We start from the raw sequence: 26574 nt of genomic DNA, 5'->3' as shown, positions 1-26574 counted from the left end.
TTTCCCGTATATGGACAGCTGATAGTGGTCTCTGAAATCATAAATGTTCAGTGTGAAGTAGTAAATAAAAAGATGACTCCTGATTAATGTAAGAGGAAGAGTAGTGGATTTTTCTTAAGTATCTGCTTTCGTGCTGTATAACACAAGTCATAATTTGTTGCTAGTATACTTTACAGAGACAGTCTTCATTGCCTGCTTTTGCAAGTTACACTTAATAAAATATTATGTGAAATTATGCTGTGGTCAATGAAGTTTTTATTTCTACAAAAACATTCACATGATCATGGCACAATAGCCCAGAATACTTTAATGAGTTTAATACATTCCTTCTTCAGGCAGAACTGAGATACTGACGGGAGAATCTGTGGAGTAATTCCACCCTGTTCTTTCCTCCACCCCTCAATTTGTTGAAAGTGTCTATATTTTCTCATATATGAAATTTCATATTCGTTTTTCTCAGCTAATTTCTGAAGAATAAAGTAGTGTGAAAAAAAGTGTAACAAGCTCTAAAAATCACAAGCTATGTTTAGCATGTGACATTATTCAGTTGGTTGCCTGAGGATGAGCCCGCTGGATGTACTAGCAGCTGACCAGCTGCAGAAAACATCGCAACCCATTCACAGTCTGACCATTACTGCTGTCAACAACAAACTCCACACAGTCCAAGAGACCGAAGGTAGATCCGGAGAATCACAGGAAGTTGAGTAAAGCAGACAGAAAGGGGAGGTCCTCCACTACAAAAATAATAAAACAGAGACTGACATTAATGAACTGAAGCAAAGATGACTGAAAGAAATGGCATTTCCCCAATCTACATCATTACATAGATGTTGTCTCCAGACCTGCATTCACAATTGTACTGTAAAGTGAACCAGTATTAGTAAGTGCAAACTGTAATTTTATACTGAGTAAATTGTGATATCATCAAGAGTGTGAGAGTCTGCTGCTATCACAGTTCTTAAATCAATAGTGTAGCACAGGAAATTGTGACATTTTATGATAAACATTCTTAAAATGATGTTCTTTTCTGAACTGCAATTTCTTGCAAGTTATGCTATGGTGTTGTACTACACACTAATGTAAACAAATTCTTCTTACAATATTAAAACCTTTAACATATTTTATAATTATTATTGAAATCCTAGGCATATGTAGAACATTAAAAGTAGAGATGATGGCAAGATAAATTTGGGGGGGGGGAGGAGGAGCAAGTAGCATCAAACTATGGACCTCTCCCCACTCCTCCATATCTAGAGGAGTGGGGCAGATCACTCTTTGTGAATGGAATTGTCTTTTTGTACCTTGATGACTAGACTGTGAGATGAAGTTGACAGACACATTTAATATGAACATCTGTCCTTAGTTTTTTAATATGGTAGTTAAAATCTGCCAACAATGATGTGTCATGCTTATATTTACTCCTAGAGAAAAAAAATGTTTCGCTATAATTATGGAGCTTCAGTTTGATTTAGATGGAGAAAATGCATCAGATATTACCTTGAGTCATATGTCTCCATGAAATTTGTTGGTGCTCCATCACTCCAGCCACCAATGGCGAATATAATACCATATGGAATTCGTGGTCGGGCAACATCAAAATCAAAATATTTTTTTGCTGATTCCCTCTGAATGTTTTTCAGGTGTTCACATGTACTTTGGAGCTTTTTCTGCAGAGTCTGATTAAAAAAAAAGCATTAGGGATAGCAATAAATGCACCCAAAGACAAATAATTTCAATACAAAATGTATGTAGGACGAGTGTTCCAAATATTTTCCCTGAGCCTAATACTGCTCACAACTTTTCTGAGGATGGTATGTTACCATTTTTGATTTCATACAGTAAAATTTTTATGGAGGTGAAGGAAGTTAAAATATACATCAACAAAGACAAGCAACCGTTTAAAACAATATCTGCACTCTGTGCTAACAGTGAACTGTCGTAATGCTTAATAGTATTTGTTCTTACATAACCTAAATTTAACTCAGTAAATTAAAATAAACCCACAGCCTAGGGGAAAAAAGGCTGTTCATTCCTTAGTACTATTAAGCAGCAACTGTTTATCTTTTATTGGTAGCTTAATATTTATTTACTTAAATTTTTCTTTCTCAGAGAAAATATTTACAGATATGTTTAACAACAGAGGTGAAAAAATATGCCATAATCACAGTGAAGGATGCAGCGACACAGTGTTTAAAAAATATAGTATTTGTAACAGACTTCTTTTATTATATAGCAAGTTTCAATCTATGTGATATTCAACAGATGTATCTAGAAAAGATAAAAAATAATGTGCCAATTTGTCACTGGGAACATTATGAGAGCACACATGCATGAGACAATTTACGGAAATTACAAAAACATCAGGAGGGAAAATATGATTTGATGAGAGAATCCCACACTCCTATCTTCCACAGTTATCGTATTGTATTGTATTGTATTTTTTATTGGTCCTGTTGTCTACATAGCAGCTTATGCTGACTGAGAAATAAAATTAATGAATTAACTATCTGCATAGATGAATTAGAGTCTTCAAACCCAGCTGACATAATCTGCCTCTCCGAACATCATGTGACCACTGGTATAGAACTTTTAAGTGTTACAGGGTTTAGGTTAGCATCTCACTTTTGTAGATCAGAAATGGAGAAAGGAGGAGTTGCCACATTCATCAGGAACTGTCATAAATTTAAGAACATAGACATTCATAAATTTTGCCTAGAACAGCATATGGAAGCATGTGCAACAGAATTAGATTTTCACAAAAAATCTTTCATAATATTAAGTGTATATCGAGCACCTGCAGGTAACTTTAATCTGTTTGTAAACCACCTTGAAGCTGTACTGGCCCATTTAACAACCAAAAACAAAGAAATAGTGGTTGCTGGTGATTTCAATGTAGATTTCCTTAAAGACTCTCCCAATAAGAACTTATTTGAGTTAGTAACACTATCATTCAACTTAATTCCCACAGTAAAGTTCCCCACTAGGATAGCCACTTGCTCACAAACAGCCATTGATAATATCTTTATAGAAAAGTCAAATGAACAAAATTATATTACAAAACCAATAGTCAATGGCCTCTCAGACCATGACATGCAGTTCCTTCTGTTAAATGTTAATACTGAACAGGATATAAAATCTGTTAAATCTGAGCTCAAGAGGGTAATCAGTAAGCCAAAAATTGATTATTTTAGGACACTCCTCAGAGACATTCACTGGACTGATGTTTACAGTGCTCATGGCATGAATGAAAAATATAACATTTTTGCTAATAAAGTGCTTACCTTATTCGAACACTGCTTTCCCCCAAAACTTACCAAGGTTAGAGCAACGTCTACAAAGAAGCAATGGATTACTCGAGGAATAGGGGTATCTTGTAAAACCAAAAGAAAACTGTATCTGTCAATCCGAAACATTTCCAATGTTGATGCTATAGCACATTATAAGAAATACTGCAAAATATTAAAGACTGTAATACGGATGTCAAAGCAAATATATTACAAGGAAAAGATAGTCATATCAGATAACAAAATAAAGACAATATGGGATATAGTGAAGGAGGAGACCGGTAGAACCAGACATGAAGAGGACCAAATAACATTAAGAGTAAATGATGCATTGGTGACAGATGTGTATAGTGTTGCAGAACTTTTTAACAAACATTTTATAACTGTTACTGAAAAGATGGGGTTGTCAGGTTCGGTAGATGCTGCTATGGATTACCTTAGACCAGACATTTCAAGTAACTTCCATAATATGAATTTGACCCTCACTACCCCAACAGAAATAATGTCCATCATAAAATCTTTAAAATCAAAAACATCTAGTGGGTATGATGAAATATCAACAAAGTTAATTAAAGAATGTGATTCTGAGCTAAGTAACATATTAAGCTATCTGTGTAACCAGTCGTTTATCAGTGGAATATTTCCTGAATGACTGAAATATGCTGAAGTTAAGCCACTGTTTAAGAAGGGAGATAAAGAAATAGCATCAAATTTCCGTCCAATTTCACTGTTGCCAGCATTCTCAAAAATTTTCGAAAAAGTAATGTACAGTCGTCTTTATAACCATCTTATCTCAAATAACATACTGTCAAAGTCACAGTTTGGATTTCTAAAAGGTTCTGATATTGAGAAGGCTATCTACACTTACAGTGAAAATGTACTTAATTCATTAGACAAAAAATTGCAGGCAACTGGTATATTTTGTGATCTGTCAAAGGCATTTGACTGTGTAAATCACAATATCCTTTTAAGTAAACTAGAATATTATAGTGTAACAGGAAATGCTGCAAAATGGTTCAAATCTTATATCTCTGGCAGGAAACAAAGGGTGTTATTAGGAAAGAGACATGTATCAAGCCATCAGGCATCATCCAACTGGGAACTAATTACATGTGGGGTCCCACAAGGTTCCATTTTGGGGCCCTTACTTTTTCTTGTGTATATCAATGACCTTTCATCAGTAACATTACCAGATGCCAAGTTTGTTTTGTTTGCTGATGATACAAACATTGCAATAAATAGCAAATCAAGTGTAGTCTTAGAAAGATCAGCCAATAAAATAATTGTGGACATTAATCACTGGTTCCTAGCCAATTCTTTGTCACTAAACTTTGAAAAAACACACTACATGCAGTTCAGAACTTGTAAGTGGTGTCCCAAGAGTATATGTCTAACATATGATGACAAGAAGATAGAAGAAGTGGACGGTGTTAAATTCTTGGGATTACAGCTTGATAATAAATTCAACTGGGAGGAGCACACCACAGAACTGCTGAAGCGTCTTAACAAATCTCTGTTTGCAATGCGAATTTTGTCAGACATAGGGGATATAAAAATGAAAAAGCTGGCATACTATGCTTACTTTCATTCCATAATGTCATATGGGATTATTTTCTGGGGTAATTCATCAAGCCAAGCTAAAGTTTTCAGGGCACAAAAACGTGAACTCAAGAACATCGTGCAGAAGCCTGTTTAGGGAACTAGGGATACTAACTACAGCTTCCCAATATATTTATTCCTTAATGAAATTTGTCATTACAAATATATCACTTTTTCAAACCAACAGCTCAATTCATGGAATCAATACTAGAAATAAGAATAATCTTCACAAGGATTTAAAGTCACTTAGTCTTGTACAAAAAGGTGTGCATTATTCAGGAACACACATTTTCAATAACTTGCCAGCAGCCATAAAAAGCTTAACAACCAATGAAATTCAGTTTAAGAGAAGCCTAAAGGATTTATTGGTGGCCAACTCCTTCTACTCCATTGATGAATTTCTTAGTAAAACCAACTGATTTGTATATAAGTACAACATAACTTCTGCACAATTTCAGAGCAGTAATGTGTTCACTGAAAATTTGTGTGTGTGTGTGTGTGTGTGTGTGTGTGTGTGTGTGTGTGTGCTTGTGTGTGTGTAAGTGTGTAAGTATAATCTAACTTCTGCACCATTTCAGTGCAGTAATGTGTTCATTGTAAATAAGTATTACAGTAGTTGTATTACATGTTTCTTACCTTATAAATAAATAAAAAACTTTTTTATTTTAAATTCAGTGCAATAGTATTTGTAAAATGACTCTTAGTGTTCATTAAAAAATGACGATCATTCCACTTGGGACCTGTGGAATGGTACATTAGCTTATTTGTTTTAGTTGTAAATATTTGTCATGTATTGTTGTTTTTCTGACATGTTCCACATCCTGGAGGACCTCCTCACTACGGATCAATTGGAATGAAAGTAAATCTAATCTAATCTAATGCATAAGACATTGGACAAGTCAAGTTATAAATATACAGGCTGAAAGTCATTTCAAGGCATACATATTTAAGGTTACAATAATACACTTTACATGTATTTATATAATACATTTCATAAATTTAAATATTCTTCAATGGAGTAAAAGCAGTGATGCTGTAAATATGACTTTAGAGATTTTCCAGATGTATTGACCCTAGTGATAGCTTTTATGTTTTCAGGAAGGTTGTTATAAAGCTTAACTCCCATGTGAAAAGTACCTTTTTGGCACAGTGCTGTGCTGATTTGAGTCATATGTAAGTTTCTGTTTTGTCTGGTAAAGTGCTCATGTATATCACAGTTTTTTTGCAGTCTCCGGTCCTTGCCTATTACATTTAATTTAAAGAACAAAAGGGTTTCCATAATGTATACACATGGTGATGGAGGAATACTAATACTTGACCGATTTCTCTTCATTTTATACACAAACATTGTTAATTATGGCAATATAGTTAATTATGCAGATGATAAAATTCTGCTATTCAGTGATGACGATATGGAAAATCTGGAAATAAAAGCCTACTTGGAAATAAATAATTCTATGCAAATGGTTGTGGAAATAAATTTACATAACAACATTGCTACAATATTTTGTTTAGGTTTCCAGTTAAATATCCAACACAATCAAGACATCAACATTTGCATCATGAGTGGATATAACATAACATTGAACAATGGGCAATCCAGGATGGAATAACAACAACATTATGAATAACATACAGTGCTACTCACCACATAGAGGAGATGTTGAGTTGCAGGCAGGCACAGCAAAAAGACTGCTGTATGGTGAGCTTTTGGCCAAAAGGCCTTCTTGTGACATAGGAAACACACACACACATTCATGCAAGCACAAAAGCACAACTCACACACACATGATCACTATCTCTGGCCACTGAGGTTGGCCTCAGTCGAGACAGCCAACATGTGTCTGTGAGTTGTGCTTGAGTGAATGTGTGTACATGTTTTCTATGTAAGAAAGAGGCTGTTTGGCCAGAAGCTCATATATATATATATATATATATATATATATATATATATATATATATATATATATATATATATGAATATAATAGAGGGAAACATTCCACGTGGGAAAAATATATTTAAAAAGAAAGATGATGAGACTTACCAAACAAAAGCGCTGGCAGGTCGATAGACACACAAACAAACACAAACATACACACAAAATCTAGCTTTCGCAACCAATGGTTGCCTCGTCAGGAAAGAGGGGGGGGGGGGGGGGGGAGGAGAGGGAAAGACAAAAGGATTTGGGTTTTAAGGGAGAGGGTAAGGAGTCATTCCAATCCCGGGAGCGGAAAGCCTCTTTCCTGACGAGGCAACCATTGGTTGCGAAAGCTAGATTTTGTGTGTATGTTTGTGTTTGTTTGTGTGTCTATCGACCTGCCAGCGCTTTTGTTTGGTAAGTCTCATCATCTTTCTTTTTAAATATATATATATATATATATATATATATATATATAATAGAGGGAAACATTCCACGTGGGAAAAATATATTTAAAAAGAAAGATGATGAGACTTACCCAACAAAAGCGCTGGCAGGTCGATAGACACACAAATAAACACAAACATACACACAAAACTCTAGCTTTCGCAACCAACGGTTGCCTCGTCAGGAAAGAGGGAAGGAGAAGGAAAGACAAAAGGATATGGGTTTTAAGGGAGAGGGTAAGGAGTCATTCCAATCCCGGGAGCGGAAAGACTTACCTTAGGGGGAAAAAAGGACAGGTATACACTCGCACACACACACATATCCATCCATACACACAAGACACAAGCAGACATTTTGTGTCTTGTGTGTATGGATGGATATGTGTGTGTGTGCGAGTGTATACCTGTCCTTTTTTCCCCCTAAGGTAAGTCTTTCCGCTCCCGGGATTGGAATGACTCCTTACCCTCTCCCTTAAAACCCATATCCTTTTGTCTTTCCTTCTCCTTCCCTCTTTCCTGACGAGGCAACCGTTGGTTGCGAAAGCTAGAGTTTTGTGTGTATGTTTGTGTTTATTTGTGTGTCTATCGACCTGCCAGCGCTTTTGTTGGGTAAGTCTCATCATCTTTCTTATATATATATATATATATATATATATATATATATATATATATATATATATATATATATTTAAAAAGAAAGATGATGAGACTTACCGAACAAAAGCGCTGGCAGGTCGATAGACACACAAACAAACACAAACATACACACAAAATTCTAGCTTTCGCAACCAACGGTTGCCTCGTCAGGAAAGAGGGAAGGAGAAGGAAAGACAAAAGGATATGGGTTTTAAGGGAGAGGGTAAGGAGTCATTCCAATCCCGGGAGCGGAAAGACTTACCTTAGGGGGAAAAAAGGACAGGTATACACTCGCACACACACACATATCCATCCACACATACAATGTTTCCTTCTATTATAACTATATATAACTATATATATATATATATATATATATATATATATACATGTAAAAAGAAAGATGATGAGACTTACCAAACAAAAGCGCTGGCAGGTCGATAGACATACAAACAAACACAAACATACACACAAAATTCTAGCTTTCGCAACCAACGGTTGCCTCGTCAGGAAAGAGGGAAGGAGAGGGAAAGACAAAAGGATATGGGTTTTAAGGGAGAGGGTAAGGAGTCATTCCAATCCCGGGAGCGGAAAGACTTACCTTAGGAGGAAAAAAGGACAGGTATACACTCGCACACACACACATATCCATCCGCATATACACAGACACAAGCAGACATTTGTAAAGGCAAAGAGTTTAAGGGAGTTTAAGGGAGAGGGTAAGGAGTCATTCCAGTCCCGGGAGCGGAAAGACTTACCTTAGGGGGAAAAAGGGACGGGTATACACTCGCACACACACACATATCCATCCACACATATACAGACACAAGCAGACATATTTAAAGAGTTGTGAGTTGTTAAAATTTTATTTTCCGCTTTCAACACTACCGCTGCTATAAAATCCACCGTTTCTAGTTCAATAACAGCTGCTTTCACGTATTAAACAACCATTTCGGCTAGTTCTAATAACTTTAACTTTATTTCCACTTTTATTTCCACTTCCGTTTTTCGCACATCACTGATCATTTTAGCCGCTCCCCACAGGTTTTAACGTCATTATCTCTACAATTGTCAGCCCAGAGTTTCGTAATCTTTCACCACAACACCACTCCTTTAATACGTTTTTTCGAAATTTTCTCGAAATTTTCCCGAATTTCTCCGTCCTTTAACGTGATTTAGCGGCAATACAACCACCTAACCTCTATGCACATCGCTGTCTACCAACCCAAGTACACCACAGGATCAACGTAACCAACACTTTTTCGCCTTTTTTCATACCAGATCTCCAATTGCTTTCTAGTTCACCTTTATCTCTCCCCATATATTTCTATCTTTCTTTTTCATTTCAACCTCATGTTAAACTTTCCACCTTCTAATACCATGTCACCCTCACAACACCCCCACAACGACCCCATTAAGTTTTATTTACATTCCCTCCGCAAACATGCCTTCACCCTAGCCAGATTACGCTCACATATTTTATTTTCTCAGGCTTGTCTGACATTTGGCACAACCCCCAAAGGCCTCACACTTAAAGTTCCCATCTCTGGCTGCAATAAAAAGGTCTTTAAATATGTCTGCTTGTGTCTGTATATGTGTGGATGGATATGTGTGTGTGTGCGAGTGTATACCCGTCCTTTTTTCCCCCTAAGGTAAGTCTTTCGCTCCCGGGACTGGAATGACTCCTTACCCTCTCCCTTAAAACCCACATCCTTTCGTCTTTCCCTCTCCTTCCCTCTTTCCTGATGAGGCAACAGTTTGTTGCAAAAGCTTGAATTTTGTGTGTATGTTTGTGTTCGTATGTGTGTCTGTCGACCTGCCAGCACTTTCATTTGGTAAGTCACATCATCTTTGTTTTTAGGTATATTTTTCCCTCGTGGAATGTTTCCTTCTATTATAACTATATATATATATATATATATATATATATATATATATATATATATATATATATATATATATACCTAAAAACAAAGATGATGTGACTTACCAAATGAAAGTGCTGGCAGGTCGACAGACAGACAAACGAACACAAACATACACACAAAATTCAAGCTTTCGCAACAAACTGTTGCCTCATCAGGAAAGAGGGAAGGAGAGGGAAAGACGAAAGGATGTGGGTTTTAAGGGAGAGGGAAAGGAGTCATTCCAGTCCCGGGAGTGGAAAGACTTACCTTAGGGGGAAAAAGGGACGGGTATACACTCGCACACACACACATATCCATCCACACATATACAGACACAAGCAGACATATTTAAAGACAAAGAGTTTGGGCAGAGATGTCAGTCGAGGCAGAAGTGCAGAGGCAAAGATGTTGTTGAATGACAGGTGAGGTATGAGTGGCGGCAACTTGAAATTAGCGGAGATTGAGGCCTGGTGGATAACGGGAAGAGAGGATATATTGAAGAGCAAGTTCCCATCTCCGGAGTTCGGATAGGTTGGTGTTGGTAGGAAGTATCCAGATAACCCGGACGGTGTAACACTGCACCAAGATGTGCTGGTCGTGCACCAAGGCATGTTTAGCCACAGGGTGATCCTCATTACCAACAAACACTGTCTGCCTGTGTCCATTCATGCGAATGGACAGTTTGTTGCTGGTCATTCCCACATAGAATGCATCACAGTGTAGGCAGGTCAGTTGGTAGATCACGTGGGTGCTTTCACACGTGGCTCTGCCTTTGATTGTGTACACCTTCCGGGTTACAGGAACCCTGCCTGGAACAGTTCCGTCCTCCGTCACAGCGGGACCCACCTCCTCTTCCTCAAAATCACCCTCTCCAAACCTTCCAGGAATTTCTGACTTCCAGCCTTGCCTCTCAATCCTTCTTAAAAAACCTTAATCCTACTCCCAACATCACCACTGCTGAAGCCCAGGCTATCCGTGATCTGAAGGCTGACCGGTCCATCGTCATTCTTCCGGCGGACAAGGGTTCCACGACCGTGGTACTTGATCGTCGGGAGTATGTGGCCGAGGGACTGCGTCAGCTTTCAGACAACACCACATACAAAGTTTGCCAAGGTAATCCCATTCCTGATGTCCAGGCAGAGCTTCAAGGAATCCTCAGAACCTTAGGCCCCCTACAAAACCTTTCACCTGACTCCATCAACCTCCTGACCCCACCGACACCACGCACCCCTATCTTCTACCTTCTTCCTAAAATTCACAAACCCAATCATCCCGGCCGCCCCATTGTAGCTGGTCACCAAGCCCCCACAGAACGTATCTCTGCCTACGTGGATCAACACCTTCAAACCATTACATGCAGTCTCCCATCCTTCATCAAAGACACCAACCACTTTCTCGAACGCCTGGAATCCTTACCCAGTCCGTTACCCCCAGAAACCATCCTTGTAACCATTGATGCCACTTCCTTAAACACAAATATCCCGCACGTCCAGGGCCTCGCTGCGATGGAGCACTTCCTTTCACGCCGATCACCTGCCACCCTACCTAAAACCTCTTTCCTCATTACCTTAGCCAGCTTCATTCTGACCCACAACTTCTTCACTTTTGAAAACCAGACATACCAACAATTAAAGGGAACAGCCATGGGTACCAGGATGGCCCCCTCGTACGCCAACCTATTCATGGGTCGCTTAGAGGAAGCCTTCTTGGTTACCCAGGCCTGCCAACCCAAAGTTTGGTACAGATTTATTGATGACATCTTCATGATCTGGACTCACAGTGAATAAGAACTCCAGAATTTCCTCTGCAACCTCAACTCCTTTGGTTCCATCAGATTCACCTGGTCCTACTCCAAATCCAATGCCACTTTCCTTGATGTTGACCTTCACCTGTCCAATGGCCAGCTTCACACGTCCGTCCACATCAAACCCACCAACAAGCAACAGTACCTCCATTACGACAGCTGCCACCCATTCCACATCAAACGGTCCCTTCCCTACAGCCTAGGTCTTCGTGGCAAACGAATCTGCTCCAGTCCGGAATCCCTGAAGCATTACACCAACAACCGGACAACAGCTTTCGCATCCCGCAACTACCCTCCCGACCTGGTACAGAAGCAAATAACCAGAGCCACTTCCTCATCCTCTCAAACCCAGAACCTCCCACAGAAGAACCACAAAAGTGCCCCACTTGTGACAGGATACTTTCCGGGACAGGATCAGATTCTGAATGTGGCTCTCCAGCAGGGATACGACTTCCTCAAATCCTGCCCTGAAATGAGATCCATCCTTCATGAAATCCTCCCCACTCCACCAAGAGTGTCTTTCCGCCGTCCACCTAACCTTCGTAACCTCTTAGTTCATCCCTATGAAATCCCCAAACCACCTTCCCTACCCTCTGGCTCCTACCCTTGTAACCGCCCCCGGTGTAAAACCTGTCCCATGCACCCTCCCACCACCACCTACTCCAGTCCTGTAACCCGGAAGGTGTACACAATCAAAGGCAGAGCCACGTGTGAAAGCACCCACGTGATCTACCAACTGACCTGCCTACACTGTGATGCATTCTATGTGGGAATGACCAGCAACAAACTGTCCATTCGCATGAATGGACACAGGCAGACAGTGTTTGTAGGTAATGAGGATCACCCTGTGGCTAAACATGCCTTGGTGCACGACCAGCACATCTTGGCGCAGTGTTACACCGTCCGGGTTATCTGGATACTTCCTACTAACACCAACCTATCCGAACTCCGGAGATGGGAACTTGCGCTTCAATATATCCTCTCTTCCCGTTATCCACCAGGCCTTATCTCCGCTAATTTCATGTTGCTGCCACTCATACCTCACCTGTCATTCAACAACATCTTTGTCTCTGCACTTCCGCCTCGACTGACATCTCTGCCCAAACTCTTTGTCTTTAAATATGTCTGCTTGTGTCTGTGTATGTGTGGATGGATGTGTGTGTGTGTGCGAGTGTGTGCCCGTCCTTTTTTCCCCCTAGGGTGGGTCTTTCCGCTCCCGGGACTGGAGTGACTTCTTGCCCTCTCCCTTGGTACCCGCATCCTTTCGTCTTTCCCTCTCCTTCCCTCTTTCCTGCTGGGGCGGCAGTTTGTTGCGAGGTCTTGGGTTTTGTGTGTGTGTTTGTGTTCGTTTGTGTGTCTGTCGGCCTGCCAGCGCTTTCGTTTGGTGGGTCACATCGTCTTTGTTTTTAGATATATATATATATATATATATATATATATACAAAGATGATGTGACTTACCGGGTGGGGGTGCTGGCGGGTCGACAGACGCACGGGCGAGCACAGGCATGCACGCGGAGTTCGGGCTTTCGCGTCAAACTGTTGCCTCGTCAGGGGGGAGGAGGAGGGACGAAAGGATGTGGGTTTTGGGGGAGAGGGTGAGGAGTCGTTCCGGTCCCGGGGGCGGAGGGACTTGCCTTGGGGGTGGGGGGGTGGGGGGGGGGGGGGGGAGGGACGGGTGTACGCTCGCACACGCACGCGTGTCCATCCACACATGTGCGGACGCAGGCAGACATATTTAAGGACAAAGAGTTTGGGCCAAACTCTTTGTCTTTGAATATGTCTGCTTGTGTCTGTATATGTGTGGATGGATGTGTGTGTGTGTGTGCGGGTGTATACCCGTCCTTTTTTCCCCCTAAGGTAAGTCTTTCCGCTCCCGGGACTGGAATGACTCCTTACCCTCTCCCTTAAAACCCACATCCTTTCGTCTTTCCCTCTCCTTCCCTCTTTCCTGATGAGGCAACAGTTTGTTGCGAAAGCTTGAATTTTGTGTGTATGTTCGTGTTCGTTTGTGTGTCTGTCGACCTGCCAGCACTTTCATTTGGTAAGTCACATCATCTTTGTTTTTATATATATATATATATATATATATATATATATATATATATATATATATATATATATATATATATATATATATCGACTTACCAAACAAAAGTGCTGGCAGGTCGATAGACAGACAAACAAACACAAACATACACACAAAATTCTAGCTTTCGCAACCAACGGTTGCCACGTCAGGAAAGAGGGAAGGAGAGGGAAAGACAAAAGGATTTGGGTTTTAAGGGAGAGGGTAAGGAGTCATTCCAATCCCGGGAGCGGAAAGACTTACCTTAGGGGGAAAAAAGGACGGGTATACACTCGCACACACACACATATCCATCCGCATATACACAGACACAAGCAGACATTTGTAAAGGCAAAGAGTTTGGGCAGAGATGTCAGTCGGGGCGGAAATACAGACGCAAAGATGATGTTGAAAGACAGGTGAGGTATGAGCGGCGGCAAATTGAAATTAGAAATTAGCGGAGATTGAGGACTGGTGGATAGCGAGAAGAGAGGATATGCTGAAGGGCAAGTTCCCATCTCCGGAGTTCTGACTGGTTGGTGTTGGTGGGAAGTATCCAGATAACCCGGACGGTGTAACACTGTGCCAAGATGTGCTGGCCGTGCACCAAGGCATGTTTAGCCACAGGCTGATCTTCATTACCTACAAACACTGTCTGCCTGTGTCCATTCATGCGAATGGACAGTTTGTTGCTGGTCATTCCCACATAGAACGCTTCACAGTGTAGGCAGGTCAGTTGGTAAATCACGTGGGTGCTTTCACATGTGGCTCTGCCTTTGATCGTGTACACCTTCCGGGTTACGGGACTGGAATAGGTGGTGGTGGGAGGGTGCATGGGACAGGTTTTACACCGGGGGCGGTTGCAGGGGTAGGAGCCGGAGGGTAGGGGAGGTGGTTTGGGGATTTCATAGGGATGAACTAAGAGGTTACGAAGGTTAGGTGGACAGCGGAAAGACACTCTTGGTGGAGTGGGGAGGATTTCATGAAGGATGGATCTCATTTCAGGGCAGGATTTGAGGAAGTCGTATCCCTGCTGGAGAGCCACATTCAGAATCTGATCCAGTCCCGGAAAGTATCCTGTCACAAGTGGGGCACTTTTGGGGTTCTTCTGTGGAAGGTTCCTGGTTTGAGGAGATGAGGAAGTGGCTCTGGTTATTTGCTTCTGTACCTGGTCGGGAGGGTAGTTACGGGATGCAAAAGCTGTTTTCAGGTTGTTGGTGTAATGGTTCAAGGATTCCGGACTGGAGCAGATTCGTTTGCCACGAAGACCTAGGCTGTAGGGAAGGGACCGTTTGATGTGAAATGGGTGGCAGCTGTCATAATGGAGGTACTGTTGCTTGTTGGTGGGTTTGAAGTGGACGGACGAGTGAAGCTGGCCATTGGACAGATGGAGGTCAACATCAAGGAAAGTGGCATGGGATTTAGAGTAGGACCAGGTGAATCTGATGGAACCAAAGGAGTTGAGGTTGGAGAGGAAATTCTGGAGTTCTTCTTCACTGTGAGTCCAGATCATGAAGATGTCATCAATAAATCTGTACCAAACTTTGGGTTTGCAGGCCTGGGTAACTAAGAAGGCCTCCTCTAAGCGACCCATGAATAGGTCGGCGTACGAGGGGGCCATCCTGGTACCCATGGCTGTTCCCTTTAATTGTTGGTAGGTCTGGCCTTCAAAAGTGAAGAAGTTGTGGGTCAGGATGAAGCTGGCTAAGGTAATGAGGAAAGAGGTTTTAGGTAGGGTGGCAGGTGATCGGCGTGAAAGGAAGTGCTCCATCGCAGCGAGGCCCTGGACGTGCGGGATATTTGTGTATAAGGAAGTGGCATCAATGGTTACAAGGATGGTTTCTGGGGGTAACGGACTGGGTAAGGATTCCAGGCGTTCGAGAAAGTGGTTGGTGTCTTTGATGAAGGATGGGAGACTGCATGTAATGGGTTGAAGGTGTTGATCTACGTAGGCAGAGATGCGTTCTGTGGGGGCTTGGTAACCAGCTACAATGGGACGGCCGGGATGATTGGGTTTGTGAATTTTGGGAGGAAGGTAGAAGGTAGGGGTGCGGGGTGTTGGTGGGGTCAGGGGGTTGATGGAGTCAGTGCTCATGATATTTTTCCCACGTGGAATGTTTCCCTCTATATATATATATATATCAGATCATGACATGCAGCTCCTTGTTTTAGATGTAAATTCTAAGCAGATTATCAAGATTGCTAAATCTGAGTACAGGAGAGTAGTCAATCAACCGAAAATTGAGTTTTAGAAAACTGCTCAAAGATATGAACTGGAAAGATGTTTATAGTGCTCATGATATGAATGAAAAATATAACAGAGTCATGAACAATGTCTATAATAAAACCATGGGTTACACAAGGAATAAAGATTTCCTGTAAGACAAAAAGGAAAATGTATCTGTCGACCAAGAATAGCTCCAATGCTGATGATTTAGGTAAATACGAGGAATACTGTAAAATATTTAAAAAAAAGTAATTCAGACATCTAAACAAATGCACTACGAGAAGAAGATAGCAATGTCAGGGAACAAAATAAAAACAATATGGGATATAGTGAAAGAGGAGACTGGTAGAACCGGAAAGGAACAGGAGCAAATAGCATTAAGGGTAGATGACACATTAGTAACCGATGGGCATAGTGTGGCAAATCTATTTAACAAGTACTTTCTATCCATTACTGATAGAATGGGATTGTCAGGATCAGTAAATAATGCCCTTGAATATCTGAAACTAGCCTTTACAAATAGCTTCAGGCACATGAATATGTCACTCACTTCACCAAAAGAAAGAACTTCCATAATAAAATCTTTAAAAACAAAGCATTCTAGTGGTTACGATGAAATATCAACAAAGTTAATTAAGGCATGTTCTTGTGAGTTTAGTACAATTCTAAGTCACTTGTGTAACCAATCAATTATAACTGGGGCATTTCCTGACTGGCTAAAATATGCAAATGTTAAGCCTCTATTCAAGAAAGGGGATAAAGAGATACCATCAAACTACAGACCGATTTCACTTTTGCCAGCATTCTCAAAAATTTTAGAAAAAGTAATGTACAGGCAGCTTCTCAACCATCTGACCACAAATAACATATTTTCAAGAACACAATTTGGATTTCTGAAGGGTTCTGATATCGACAACGCTATTTACACCTACAGTGAAGATGTACTTAATTCATTAAATAACAAATTACAAGCAGCAGGTATTTTCTGTGATTTGTCAAAGGCATTCGATTGTGTGAACCACAACATCTTTTTAAGTAAATTAGAACTCTATGGTGTCACGGGCAATGCTGCAAAATGGTTCAAGTCATACCTCGCTAACAGAAAACAAAGGGTGTCAGTGCAAGGGGCTAGTGAATTAAGTCATCAGTCATCATCAGAATGGGAAGAAATTACATGTGGTGTCCCACAAGGACCCATTTTAGGGCCATTGCTTTTTCTTATGTACATTAATGATCTCTCATCACTTACACTTCCAGAAGCGGAGTTCGTTTTGTTTGCAGATATACACAAGTATTGCAATAAATAGTATGTCGAGTGTAGTTCTAGAAAGATCTGCTAATGATATTTTCATGGCTATTAATAAATGGTGTAAAGTCTACTCCCTGACATTAAACTTCAAAAAGACTCACTATATGCAATTCAGAACCTGTAAGAGGTTTCCACCCAGCATATGCATAAAGTATCAAGAAGTGCAGACAGAAGAGGTTGATAGTATTAAATTCCTGGGATTACAACTTGATAATAAATTCAGTTGGGAGGAGCACACCACAGAACTGCAGAAACGCCTTAACAAATCTGTATTTGCAATTTGAGTGTCAGCAGACATAAGCAACATAAAAATGAAAAAGCTTGCATACTTTGCCTACTTTCATTCCATAATGTCATATGGTATAATATTTTGGGGTAACTCTTCAAGTCAAACAAAAGTTGTCAGAGCCCAAAAGCATATAATACATATTATTTGTGGAGTAAATTCACGGACGTCCTGTAGAAACCTCTTCAAAGAACTGGGTACACTAAATTCTGCCTCTCAGTATATTTACTCCTTAATGAAATTTGTTCTAAATAATACATCTCTTTTTCCAACAAACAGCTCAGTTCATACATACAATACCAGGAACAAAATTGATCTGCACTAGGACTTAAAAGCACTTACTTTAGTTCAAAAAGGGGTCCACTACTCAGGAACACTCATCTTCAATAATTTGCCAGTAAACATAAAAAATTTAGTTACAAATAAAGATCAGTTTAAAAGAAGCCTGAAAGACTTACTAGTGGCCAACTCCTTCTACTCCATTGACGAATTTTTTAATAGAAACAAATGATGTATTGTATATACTCATACTATTAGTATTGTTATTTCAGCTTAAAAAATGATGTATAGTATATACTCATACTATTAGTATTGTTATTTCAGCTTAAAAAAAGTGACATGTTCCACATCCACGAGGATCTCCTCAGTGCTCTGCAACATGTGCAGTGACTTTCCTGGCCAGGAAGAGCTCTGGACATGTGTCCAACTGAGTACATGAGGGACATGACGGGACAAGAAGTGACTTGTGTGATGTGTCAACCAACAACTCTTACAGAACTACGTGAACAGGTTGAGTAGGCATGGAATAATATATCGCAGGCCAGCACTCACAATCTGCACAATCAACTGGATACCAGAGTCAGTACCTGCAGTGCCACATATGGAGGCTACACCGTGTACTAATAAGGGTGTTCCAGCACAGGTCACCACCTGGTACCTCAGCATTGCTCATGCTATTGATCTGTAAATGTAATTATTTCATGTAATCTCTAAATGGGTGTACTAAAATTTTTTTCCTGGCAGTGTATGTTCTTAAAAAAATCCTAGAACCTCTTGTAAATATATATACATGTAGCAAAGTACCTTTAAGTAAAATTTTAATTTAATATGGTAACATATATTCATAGAACAATGGTGTATATAAATGTTATTTGATAAATGCTAGTTATTACACATTGTTGTGTGCTTTCCACGTTTGTGGTACAAATTTGTTTTGATCTCTACAATGTTATTGTCTGCAATTATTTTAGTTTAATATTAATATTCACTTAAAGAGTATAAACACTTGTCAATCATGAATTGTTTCAGTTTCACTTTGAATAAGTTCCCTTTGTGGCACCTTATAGAGCTCGGTAATCTGTTGTACCATACGTGACCACTAATGCACGGACTATGGTCTGTTGTTTTTAATTTTGTTCTTTGTCTGTAGTAGCAGTCTTTATTTCTTGTATTATAGGCATGCATATCAGAGCACTTTGTTTCTTTGTTTTGATGTGTCACAAAAAATATAATTAATCTGTAAAGATACAGTGAGTAGACTGTGAGGTATTTATGATGAACAAAGATTTCCCTGCATGAATCTCTATACCCTAATCCATGGATAATTCTGATTGCTCTTTTCTGTAGGGTTAATATTCTGTTCATATGTATGTCGGCAGCACAACCCCATATCTCTATCCCGTAATTAATCTGTGCAAAAATGGTTCCATAATAAATTGTTTTTAATGTCTGATGAGGAACTACTTTTGATAACTGGCTGATTAGATGTAATGAACTGCTGATTTTATTGCATAAAAATTTGATATGGTTTACCCATCTTAGATTTTCATCTAGGTGAATACCTGGGAATCTGCAGTCTTCTGTGTCCACTACTTCAATTCCACCTATGTTACTGATAGAGGTTTGGTGTGAATTTGTAAGTTTAAATGGCAATAACTGAGATTTACTGATATTAACTTTCAAACCTTGATCTTGGAAATAAGTAGTTATTTGCTGTAGTCCCTCAGTTGCTACCAACGTTAACTCATCATTTTGTTTACCAAGAAATAACAGTGAGGTATCGTCTGCATATGTTACCAATTGGGAGTGGAAAGGTTGCTCTATATCATTTATGTACACTAGGAAAAGGAAAGGGCCCAAAATTGAGCCGTGGGTTACACCTTGTGTGACTGTCTCATATTTGGACTGGAAATTAATGATCTGATTATTGATTTTGTAAGTCAGCTTTGTACACTGCATGCGGTTAAATAAATATGTAGCCAGCAATTGCATGGATGCAGCATTTACATTGTATGACTCAAGTTTACTTAAAAGTAACTCATGGTTTACCGAGTCAAAGGCTTTAGTAAGGTCTAGAAATAAGCCAGCTGTTTGCATTCCTTGATCAAGGGCACCATACGTTTTGTGAAGAAATTCCGTAATTGCTGTGATAGTACTATGATCTTTTCGGAATCCGTGTTGTGTCTCTGTTAGGAACTTATTTTTCAAGAAATAGTCACTAAGTTATGTCAGCAGCACAACATCAAATACTTTGCTGAAGACAGGTATTAATGATATGGGCCTGAAATTTGAAACCTCTTCCTTGGATCCTCTTTAATGCACTGGTTTAACTGTGCTCCATTTCAATACATTTGGAAATGTATGTTCTCTGATACTGCAGTTTACCAGGTGGGTGATTATTTTAACTAATTCCTTATTACATTTTTTAATCACGATACTACTCAAACCATCCCATCCAGATGAGAACTTATTCTTTAGGTTATTTATTATCCTGCCTATTTCTTTTTCACTTACTTGTTTGAATTCAAAAGATGGCTCTTCAAAGGGGCAGAGCTTTACCTCACTACTCACAACTGTGTTATTAATTGGACTAACAGCTGCAGATATAAAGTATTTATTGAAAACATTGCAGACTTTATTAGGATCTTTAATTGTGTTTCCTTCATGTCTTATAATTAAAATTTCAGTTTCTGGCTTCAGTGTGGCTTTGCGAAATTGATTTACAATTCTCCATGAGGTCTTGGCTATATTGTCTGATTGAGCTATTTCACTGCTGTATATCTGTTTTCTTAGATTTGAAAGCTCTTTCTTAAAGATTTTCTTGGCTTCGTTGTACTTGGCCTTAAAAACCTGCAGGTTTGTTGACTTGTGTAACAATTCCAGGTCCTGGATGTTTTGTGTGAGTTTTATCATATTTGCTGGAAGTATCAGTCTGTTGGTTTTTGCACTTTGGTTATGGGTGAACACTCTTTGTATTTTCTTAACAGGGAAGCATCTGTCAAAGTGTCTTAGCGTAGTATCATAGAATTTGGCCCATTTGTTTTCAGATCCTTCAGTCTGGTAAACCAGATCCCAGTCCTCTATAGCTAATTTATTTCTTAGGGCAAGGATGTTACCCTCTTTTAGGATTATTTTATTTTCGATAACTTTTGTCATTTTTGGGATGCTTGTGTTTACATACTCTACAAGCTGGCATTTGTGGTCAGAGTAGTGAAAATCCATATTCCAGCACCATGATGATCATATATACTGTCTGGCAAAAAAGTGAAGCAAGCAGAAGAAATGGTTGAATGTCAGTGTAATTTCCTACATGTACACCCCATGAGCTGGTATGTAAATGATTAGAGCTGCAGTTCTCTGTGATGGGCAGAATGGTCACCGGAGTGCTTTAGTGTTGTTCATGTTATTAGCACCTGTGAGAGTTTGAAAGGCGTGTCACCGTGGGTCTCCATTCAGTCAAATGATTGAATTGTGTAATATCCTCATTTGTGGGGTATTCAGGTGTGACAGTGGCCTAATTATGGAGTGCATGGGAATGTGAGGGCAGGTATACTCTTCCTCAAGTTTCCGGTCAACCACATCCGACCACCACAGAGGTGGATCAGCATATTATGCACTAAGCAACCCGTAAGCCCTTCACATTTGTGCCTGCTGTCTCAGAACAGTATTCCTTGGAACATTCTGTGTCACCCTACAAAATTGGTTGGAGACTATCACCAGCCAGCCAGGCTAGTGGAATTACCTTCTGGTGCATTGGGTGCAATTAACACCACAACACAAATGGCTGCATCTGGAGTGGCACCATGACGGAACCATGGACTGCTGATCAGTTTCGTTTCATTGTGTTTAGTTATGCACTTCCTGAATGACCACTATTGGCGAGTACGGTTGTGAACTGGGAAGATATCCAATTCTTCTAATGTTTTGGAGAGGCACAGGAATCTTATTCCTGGAACAGTATTGTGCAGAATCATCAGATATGATTTCAGGTCATGACTGGTAATAATTAATGAACCTCAGAGAGCACAGTAGTACATCACTGACAAGCTGTGTCCTCAGATATTGTCTCTCATGCAACAGTGTCACGGTGCCATTTTTCAAAAAGCTAATGTTCAAGCATGCATGGCATGTGTCTCTACGAACTGTCTGTGTGACGATGTTGTACTCCAACGACCAGCTAAATCCCCATATTGTTCCCCTATAGAATATGTGTGGGACCAGCTTGGATGTCATCTCTCTCTCAAGGATATCAAGGACCAGTTATAAAAGTTGTGGACCAGCTTGCTCTTAGGAGGTGATAAAATTACTTTATGACTCTCTTCCTAATTGAATCAACGCATGCATCCAGGACTGGGGGGATGCAGCATCATAAATGGTTAGAGGGCTCATACTACCAAGTTCTTTGTAAATTTGAATAATTATTGTAATCACTGAAATAACATCACATACCCATTCAACCCATTAAGTTTCACTTCATGTCCTCCACCCCATCACAATACTCACTTTTTTGTCTGGCAATGTTGATAAAACTGGCCTAAAATAAACGAAAAAGTTTTGCAAGCAAAGACTGTGTTACATAGTACAGATATGATGTATTGCCTGCTGATTGTCTCAGATAGCACCCACACATTACCACATCACTTCTGGGAATCAAGCTTTTGTGGCGGACTAACAAGGAGGCCTGATTTGCAGACAGCCTGGATGTGACTTTTAGGGAGTTTCTCACATTTGACTAGGTGAATACTGGGTAGGTACCGACATCCTGACTCAATTATAACTTTTGAAGGATTTCAGACGGGATAACACTAATAAATTCCATAAATTCCACCGTGGGCGGAGGTGGGGAGGGGGAGGGTGGAAGGGTGGCAACAGTAAGGGCATCTGGCGATCTGCCACCACTAACATCGCCGAATCCAATAATTACCCCTCATGAAGATATGGGATGACGTGTAGGAAGAAGAAGAACGAAAAATATTATTTATTGAAACTTCCTGGCAGATTAAAACTGTGTGCCAGACCGAGACTCGAACTCAGGACCTTTGCCTTTCACGGGTAAGTGCTCTACCAACTGAGCTACCCAAGCTATTGCTTGTTGGCTTCTTGACTTTTGTTTATATTTTCCAGACATTTCGTTAGCACAAATGGCTGACAGAAATTATATGCACCTTTAGCATCAACGTCTGAGGATGTTTCCCTGGCCATTACCACTGTAGTTTCCCCATTTACGAAGGTACAGCCCTCTGTGGATAAACACCATAACTTTAAAAAGCAGATATGGCTGTGCACGCACACTTTGTTGTGACAGGAGAGGAAGGCACAGCTGTGTGTGCATGTGTTGATGACCGAGGTGGCGTGCCAGCTGCACAAGGCTAGAGTTGGCGGTGAGCCGCACCAGTGCTATAGTGTTCACCAGGGGGTGGCGGTAGTGTCTGTCAGACGACCGCACTTTTCTGACTCAGTGACTGGCGGACTCTGGTAGTACGAGAACTCCACCAGCTGTAGGAGAGCTGCAGGTAAACCTATGCTACGTTTTTGTGGCTGAAGAAATCCCGTCAGGGTTGCCAGGTTTCTCTAAATAAAAGTCGGGACTATTTTTGTCGATGATAGCACTGTAAACTGAACAAAATCGGGATTTTTAACGTGTCTTTAACGTCAATTTCGCCTCAGTGAGACACATCTAAACTATGAGAGGCACACAATACAGTGAGTGTTATAGCTTATCATATTTACCTTTGCGAGAGCAAGAGCGAATGCATCTATTCGTCATAAATCCTGGTTTTCAATTTCACTTTTGCTTCTTTTTAGGCACTGGTACTTCATTAGTTTCGCCGACAGCGAATCTAACTAAAAAATGCTTTACCTCAGTAACAACAATAACAACGTTTTCTATCGATTTCCGACTCGCTACAGAGTTTGATGTAACCCTTAACTCGTGAGGCGACTTTTCTGTAACGTATACCACGATGTGGAGTCTCTGGGAACCCTACGTGTAAACAGAGATTTAAGGCAAAACTCATTTGAAATTTTTAATTTATGCAACATATCATTTATTTTTACTATTATTTAAGTGTTGTTTAAATGCTTCTTGTTTATTTTATTGCACTAAACAAAGCCTGCAGCATTTCACTATTTAGCACACAAAGCACATAATTTTGTGTGGTTCTTTTAAATAGTACACACAAATAGACTGTTTGAGTACCGAATTTTACATTCTCAAAAATTATACAATGTCTGTAGCAAATAAATTTCCAAATAAAACTAAACTCTAGGGTTTAAATTTGGGCATAAAAATTCCACCCGAAAGGTGTAAAAAGAAAGTCTGTCAAATTTTACATTCATTGCTGGGAGCTACATTTCTATCACCACTCCGAACAGATTCGATTTTAATAGACACTTAAAGTATTTCATTGAAGAAACAGACAGATCCCCATCACAACTTTCTTCCTCTGAATGATACTCTTGTTCGACAGCAAAACTGTGATCACTGGCTTATGTAAAATCGTCGTCTTTTTCGTTTTTGGTCTGTATCACTGACACTTTCCTCCATAGGCCGACTAACAATTTCGTCAGACTCGGGAAAGTTAAAAATGACACATTTGTGCCAACTCATTTTGAGCTGTAAGGTACCATAATGAAGAAAACAGGTGCGTAGATCACGATGTCCTGTCTAGGAGACTTCAACAGCTATCAATAACACGTGTCAACAATAAACACAGAATGCGATGACGCAACGGACAACAAAACATCGTAGGCTTGGCAATTTAAAGAGGGTAGGAGGAGTATAGAAGCATTCCACAACAACCGGCCCTGGAGCGCGAGTTCGAAAATTTTCGCGCGGTATGAGAGGCCACGGCTCTTGAGTTAAGGGGTAACTTACCCGACTGCAAGCCCTACTAGCACATTCACCGCCACAGTGCGCGGTGAACAAACCACGGCTGCTTCTGCAAGCAGAAGTCAAAGGTGAAAATCGATTAAATGATGTTCTCAAACAAAACTGAAATCGTCGTGTGTACTGACATTTTTAATAAAGACCGTAACTCCAACAACTATGTACGCATACCACAAGGAGAGGAAGCACTCGAAATAGGGCAATAATGCGGAAAATGTCAGCCTCACACACCGCTGTCAGCTACGTAGTTACAGCCCGGTCCACACGCAACGATCTGTCTGCGCAGACATCGGCGCAGATGCCTGTACGTACAAAAGGTCGCTGCAAATGTGGTGTGTTCACACGACACAGACCCCAATCTACTACTCGCCCGTTATCTGTCGGTGTAGAAAAGAAATATCAGTGGCAAGCGACTACACTCCCCGTAAACGTCAAAAATGTAATTAAGTTATTTTGAGATATAGAAATGGAGGAAGTTGTGTTGTGGTCTGTGTTCGCAACTTGTGTTGCAAAAAACATTGAGACCAACTGCAGGAAACAGAGAAAGCGGTCAAAATGGTGTAGACAGTGGCTGCTAAAGCGAAAGCAGTTTTCTCACGTAAATTTACTGCGAGAGTTGCAGGGCGAACCTAACGATTGGCGAAATTATTTGCGGATGGATGTCGAAACTTATAATTATCTCTTAAAGCTTGTAACTCCTCATATTATGAGAAAAAATACTTGTGTAGAGAAGGGCAATTTCTCCTCATGAACGGCTGGCGGTAACATTAAGATTACTAGCAACAGGAAGGAGCTACAACGATTTGGAATTTTCAACTGCAATATCGAAACAAGAGTTGAGTGAAATAATACCCGCAATTTTTCAATTAGAGCATTGTTTGCTGCTGTCTTTTTGTCACGGTCACTATATTCTTTACTTTAATCGTCCACAAACATGGGTGGTTTCTATATATTTCAATGAATTCACTTACAAACTCTCGAGAACACTGACGAGTATCAGCCATTTTAATGCCCTGTGCGCACAAATAAAAACACTAGACTGAGCAAACAGCTGTTTCGCGCCAGATTTGCGGCGATCTCCTGTCCACACGCTCCAACTTGTCTGCGCTGGTTTGAACCCACAGATTTGACAGGTTTCGCTGAAACCTCCAACTCCAACTTCCAGGTTTGCACACACTTCAGGTTGGTGCAAATCTTCTGTCCACACGCAACGATCTGTCTGCGCAGATGTGATGTGCGCAGACATTTGCGCAGACAGATCGTTGCGTGTGGACGGGCCTTAACTATCGACTTCTACCGATTGAGTACTTTTCTTTTGGTTCTAAATTGGCATTTGGTGATTGCCATGCAGCGACTTAGGTCTAGGGAGCGGGTCGGCCAACTTAAAGTTGGAACTCTGAACGATGTTAAGTGTAAGTCTTTTAGAGCTAATAGCTGCATTTTTAAGTCCAGTTACATTTATAAGTGTGCTTATGAAGTCATATCATGAACAAACTATATCGTGTGAAATATTATCTGTTCAGGTGCAATCGCGATTTTTATATATTCCGACATGGTTTCATTGGGAGTCGGAGTTTCAAGAGCAAAATCAGGACAACCTCGCCCAAATCGGGTACCTGGCAATCCTGAATCCCGCGCGCTTAGTGTGGATGGGGAACCGCCGTAGCAGACCTGAGTGACCAGTACGACCACTAATCAGACAACATGAATTTAATAAAAACCGATCCAAGACAGTTACAAGGAAACCAATAACCCTTTTAAAAGGAAAAATTAAGACGAGTGCATACGTCAAATTCGCTCATGATCAAGCGAATAGTTTTTAAGTCACTCATTGTAAAGATTTCACAATTAAAGTGAACTTCAAGAATTAATATCTCCCCAATGCTTTGTGCGATTTTTGTAAATTAAGTGTCAATGGATAG

General features: G+C 40.3%; 1 protein-coding gene across 1 annotated transcript in view; it reads right to left on the bottom strand.

Moving 5' to 3' along the window:
- The window catches only part of LOC126146627 (kelch-like protein 10), a 139226-nt gene that overhangs the window by 75899 nt on the left and 36753 nt on the right, over positions 1-26574 (bottom strand). The window contains exon 2 of the mRNA XM_049915637.1: positions 1498-1676. Coding sequence (XP_049771594.1) covers positions 1498-1676 — 179 coding nt within the window. The remainder of the gene's footprint in view (positions 1-1497; positions 1677-26574) is intronic.

The sequence above is a fragment of the Schistocerca cancellata genome, chromosome 1, assembly GCF_023864275.1.
Source record: "Schistocerca cancellata isolate TAMUIC-IGC-003103 chromosome 1, iqSchCanc2.1, whole genome shotgun sequence".
Taxonomy (NCBI): Eukaryota; Metazoa; Arthropoda; class Insecta; order Orthoptera; family Acrididae; genus Schistocerca; species Schistocerca cancellata.
Note: the sequence above shows the minus strand (reverse complement) of the source record. Positions and strands in the feature narration are given on the sequence as shown.